Here is a 5,770-nt window from a genome sequence, read left to right on the forward strand (position 1 = left end):
AGGCCATGTCTCCCCAACTATGTTCAGTGGAAGAAAAGATCCCCTGGACAAATAAGTTTGAGAACTGTTGTTGCAGAAGTTCTCAGAACCTTTTAAACGCAGATCCTCATCCGCAGGGATCTTCAGGAGGGAGATGGCTGATGCAGCACAACTTTCTTTCACAGGAGCATCTTGCAGAATACAGTATGAGATACAGAAAGGCTGCATTGAGTCTTTTTAAGGGCCCAGGCCTTGGTGGGGGTGGGGTAGGAGCTCTCCAGATAGCATCTAATGAGTAGGAACATTCAGGTTGCTTTTTTTTTCCTTATTGGCAAAACTGTGTGTGCACCACGAATGAAGCTCGTCTCCCTTATCCATATCAAAACTAAACCCAAATTAATTGGCTAAATTGGGACTGAACACCTCCAGGAGCCACGCAGAAGAAAGCCCCACCACACTTTAAAGTAGCTTACCTCATCATATTTGAGGAAAGCAAAACGCTTATGACCAGTATGCTGCTAATACAAGTCTACAGATAATGCTGTAGGAAAAATTATTTTTCCTAATCATAGCTGGCATAGTCCACATTTTGCATTACACTTCCCCCCACTTTTTTAAAATTTGAAACACAAGTCTTTTCCTCTTCTTTTTTTAAATTTTAATTTAATTGGACAAAACGGAGTCTTAGCATGTTGCCCAGGCTGGTCTTCAACTCCTGAGCTCAAGCGATACATCTGTCTCCCCCTCCCAAAGTGCTAAGACTACAGGCCTGAGACACTGTGCCTGGCCTTAAACACAAATCTTAATTCATTCTTACAATTATCCTGAGGTTAGAAAAATGGAAGGGGAAGAAACATGGCAAGCAGGTAAGCTGACTTCGGCTTCATTATTTGAAGGACAGTTTGCTCGGTTAAAACACACTACTGCCCACAAATGTCAAGACAACAGAAAAATACAGACTTATATAAACAGGTTTTATATGTGACAGCAGTTTGAATGGAGACTTTTTTAATGCAAATGACAAACAGGTGTGCTTGGGAATAAATGACAACGAATTTTTTTATCTCAACAGCTGTCCTGAGAGCACGTCTCTACATCTCTACCTGCATTCTAGATTCAGGGAGAAAGCCAAAACAGATGACAAGACACTAGATCAGCCGTGTCCAACCCTTTGACTAAAAGGACTTTTCCGCCTATCTGTGGTGTTGGGTATCATGAAAATTATGCACAAACCTTTTTTTTTTTTTATAAGCTCATCAGCTATCGTTAGCAATAGTGTATTTTATGTGTGGTCCAGGAGAATTCTTCTTCCAATGTGGCCCTGAGAAGCCAAAAGACTGGACACCTGTGGACTAGATCAAAAGGCTACTCCTTCTGGAAGCAATTGTAAAGAATTTCTGACATTATCTAGACATGAAAACCAATGGATAGTGGGACAGAATGCAAAATCTTCAAGAATATTTTTTGTTTTTTTGTTTTTTTGTTTTTTTTTTGAGTCAAGGTCTTGCTCAGTGGCCCAGGCTGGAGTACACTGGTGAGATCACAGCTCAGTGCAGGCTCAAGTGCTCCGCCTGCCTCAGCCACAGTGGTAGCTGGGACTACAGATGCGCACAACCACTCCTGGCTAACATTTTATTTTTTGTAGAGACATGGTCTCACTATATTGTCCAGGTTGGTCTCAAACTCCTTGACTCAAGGGATCCAGGACAGGATAACAGGTGTGAGCCACCACATCTGGCCATGTGCATGAAAATGGCCCCATGAAAGTTAAGGTTTTCCCACCTAATTTCCAGGGGATCTTTTGGTGCAAGGATGAGAAGCCCTTAAAAGTACACAGACAACTCCAAAGATTCAAGACAGTTCATTCGGGCTGAGCCAGCCCACTGGGCAGACTGACCTTCAAAAAAGGCCCACCCATAACATACACTAGATAGCTCTCCAAGAATCTCTCCAGTCCTCAGGGTCCCTAAGGTAGTGGACAGAGCTAGGAAAGCAAACCCATCTGCTTCTTCCTGCAGGAAACCCCTTGAGGTCAAGACCCCACAATCAGACGAGGATGGAGTGGCTCACCCTCAGTCAACAGGCCAGACTCAAGGTGGTATAATGTCTTAACCAAGGGTGTGGTCTTCCAGGTCTGACTCCCAACTCAGTTCTCCTTTAATAACCACACTTTGTTAATTCTCTTTAAGAGAGGTTCCTGGCAAGTCAGTTCTCCCTCAGGCCTTCGGTTTCCTCACCTACAAGACGAGAGGGCTGGACCAGATGGAAATTCGGGTTGTAAGGGGATGTCTGTGTGCAGCCCACCCTGCCCACGGGCCCCTCGAGCCTCCATCCAAATTCCCACCACGCACCCGCCCCACAAATCCTGCCCAAGGTGAGGGCTGGTCCGGGGTCCTCTGGCTGCCGCATCACCTAGTGCAGGAGGGAGGAGAAGCCTCCAAAGGGGCCACGCGGGCTCAAGGATGCAACTCGGCCAGGAGTGAACAGGGGCCCCAAGGGAGGTGTCCAGGCCGCTCCTCGAGCCCAGCCGGGATCCCGGACCCCCTTACCTCCATCGTCCGTATTTCCTGCTGGGTGAGGTCGTTGGACACAGCGCACTGGGTGCGCAGCCCGAGCAGGCTGCCGATGGAGATGCCTATGAACTTCTGGAGCTGCCCGCACTACTGCAGCACCCGGCTAGCGGCGGCCCCTGCGCCTCCCTCTGCGCCACCGCATCACCCCCGCCACCGCCCTCCTTCTTCTCTCCCATCGCAGCCAGGCGCAGCGCCATTCTATGCAGGCTGCAGCGGTCAAGGCGGGGAGCTAGGGGCGCGGGCGTCTAGGCAAGGAACCCCTGAGCCGGGAGAGCTGGACGAGGAGCGCCCCTCGGCGCTGCCCAAGCCAGGACGCCGGTAGAGCTGGCAGCCTAGTTGGCGGATCCCGCAGTCAGAGCCGCGGCGGCGGGGGCAAAAAAGTGGCATGGGGGGGCGGGTGCAAAAAGCCGCAAAGGCAAAATGCTGCGGCGGCGGGTGTAGAAAGCCGAGGCGGCGGAGGCAAAAAGCCGCGGTGGGAACAACCTGTGGCGGCGGGGGCAAAAAGCCGCGGCGGCGGGGGCCAAAAGCCACAAAAAGCCGCTGTGGCAGGGCAAAAAGTCGCAGCGGCGGGGGCAAAAAGTCGTGGCGGCGGGGGCAAAAAGCCGCAAAAAGCCGTGGCTTCGGGGGCAAAAAGCCGCGGTGGCGGAGGCAAAAAGCCGTGCCGGCGGGAGCAAAAAGCAACGGTGGCGGGGGCAGAAAGCCGCGGCGACGAGGCCGAAAGCCTCGGCGGCAGGGGCAAAGAGCCGCGGCGACGAGGTCAAAAAGCCGCGGCAGAGAAAGCCGCGGCGGCGGGGGCAAAAAGCCGCAGCGGCAAAAAGCTTCGTCGGCGGGGGGCAGAAAGCCGCGGCGGGAGAAACCTGCGGCGGCGGCGGCAAAAACCTGCGGCGGCGGCCAAAAGCCACAAAAAGCCGTGGAGTCGGGATTAAAAAGCCCGCTGCTCCCCTGGGATTCCTCCAATTACCCTGTTTAAAGCCTCTGCTCACTCATGCGCTGGAAGAGGGATGTCAGAGATGCAGTCTACTCTTCCTAAAGGGCTGACAGGGCATAAAGACAAGATTGATTATCCATGGAACATTCCTACAGGAATGCACCTATGTGCAGACACACTAATAAGCAGTGTGTCTTGCAGTGTGTAAATGGCTGAGATGCTATTTACACTTCTTTACACATTTTTAAATGTTTTGTTGATGTATTCTCTATCATTTAAAAAAATCATCACTTTCCCCCTAAACAAAGAGGATTTTTATCAGAAACTTATGGGAAGCCCCTTGCTCTACCAGATTCCCACTCTCATTTCTCCTGAAGGAAGAAAGAAAACCATCTCTATTGATTTCTCCTCTCATCCTCTAGGACTAAAACCAGAAAGCTGCATGCTGCCTGGGTGAGACTTAGAGAAGACCCTGTCTGTAGGAGCAGGAATCTCAGAGCCTTGGCTGAGAGGCATGGTCCTGAAATGAGATGGAGTCCCCCATGGAGAGCACACGTGGAAGTCCACACCTGAGGGCTCACTGCTCCTCACCACAGATGCACTCCCCTACTGAGTCCTGAGACCTGAGTGCACCCCATAGAGTAGGACTCAGATGAGGGGATGCAAATCTCCACCAGCTCCACCCTCCTCTGGGTTCAAAAGCCGAGAATGGGGCCTCGCTCAGTGACTCCTGTGCCCCACTATGGACACGTTTTGCTCCACACTCCTGCTGCTGACCACCCCTTCCTGTGAGTGTTGTGGTCAGGGACTTCCTCAGAAGTGAAACATCAGTTCTCTCCTTTGTGGGCTTCATCTTCTTATGTCTTCTCCACAGGGGTCTTGTCCCAGGTCACCTTGAAGGAGTCTGGTCCTGCGCTGGTGAAACCCACAGAGACCCTCACGCTGACCTGCACTCTCTCTGGGTTCTCACTCAGCACTTCTGGAATGGGTATGAGCTGGATCCGTCAGCCCCCAGGGAAGGCCCTGGAGTGGCTTGCTCACATTTTTTCGAATGACAAAAAATCCTACAGCACGTCTCTGAAGAACAGGCTCATCATCTCCAAGGACACCTCCAAAAGCCAGGTGGTCCTTACCATGACCAACATGGACCCTGTGGACACAGCCACGTATTACTGTGCATGGAGAGCACAGAGACACAGCCCAGGATGCCTCCTGTACAAGAACCCAGGCTGCGTCTCAGTGGTGCTCCCTCCCTACCTCTGCAGAACAGGAAAGTGTGACTGAGATGCCATTTCCTGCCAGGGCTTGTGTTTCCTATACCAACCAGACTCAGAGCCCTGTCTGTTTTCCTATTCTGTATTATTAAATGGCATGCTCCCTGTTAGTGATCCATGTAAGCAGAGGCTGTATCCTGTTTGACAAAGATTGAGCATCTAAGAGTCCCATTACCTCGGCCACATGCATCACTGATATGTGGCCACTTATTTCTTGAGCTCATATCCTTCCAAGGGGCTGAATACAAATATCTATAACATATGACATTCTTAAACTGCAGGAAATAGTGTTGGAGAAGAATGTGGAGATAAAAGAGCAGGATGATTAATTAAAATCCAGATACCATCTTTTCTTGCAGAGACAAATTTACACTAATAAAGTAATTTTATGAAACAACAAGAAAGATGGAATGTGTCATCATGGAGTGTCACACTTGCAGTGCACAAATAAATTTCTAGAAATTTTATAGGGAAGGTGTGATAGATGAGGCTGATTTCCACACAGGGGGTGATTAAATACCCAGGTAAGTATAAAATCCAACACTTGGAAAGTAAAATGCCTCAGCTTGACATCAGAAACCCATCTCAGTAAGTCTGAGGAGCAATGTGGAAAAGAAATGAAAAATTCGACAACACTTTTCTTATGAAATTCCTAGCTCATGTTTGAACCGGACTATAAATCATGCTGCTATAAAGACACATGCACACATATGTTTATTGCGGCACTATTCACAATACCAAAGACTTGGAACCAACCCAAATGTCCAACCACAATAGACTGGATTAAGAAAATGTGGCACATATACACCATGGAATACTATGCAGCCATAAAAAATGATGAGTTCATGTCCTTTGTAGAGACATGGATGAAACTGGAAACCATCATTCTAAGTAAACTATCACAAGGACAAAAAACCGAACACCACATGTTCTCACTCATAGGTGGGAATTGAACAATGAGAACACATGGACACAGGAAGGGGATCACACTCTGGGGACTGTTGTGGGGTGGGGGC

The 5,770-nt window shown here is 49.5% G+C and overlaps 1 gene segment (V, D, J or C); it reads left to right on the plus strand.

The window, feature by feature from the left end:
• The first annotated feature begins 4,222 nt into the window (after positions 1–4,222).
• Positions 4,223–4,799, plus strand: LOC117978178 (immunoglobulin heavy variable 2-26-like). The segment is given in 2 exon segments: positions 4,223–4,268; positions 4,355–4,799. Coding segments are annotated over 2 exon segments (456 nt in total).
• The last annotated feature ends 971 nt before the right edge of the window (positions 4,800–5,770 follow it).

Source organism: Pan paniscus, chromosome 18, assembly GCF_029289425.2.
Source record: "Pan paniscus chromosome 18, NHGRI_mPanPan1-v2.0_pri, whole genome shotgun sequence".
NCBI classification, from domain to species: Eukaryota; Metazoa; Chordata; class Mammalia; order Primates; family Hominidae; genus Pan; species Pan paniscus.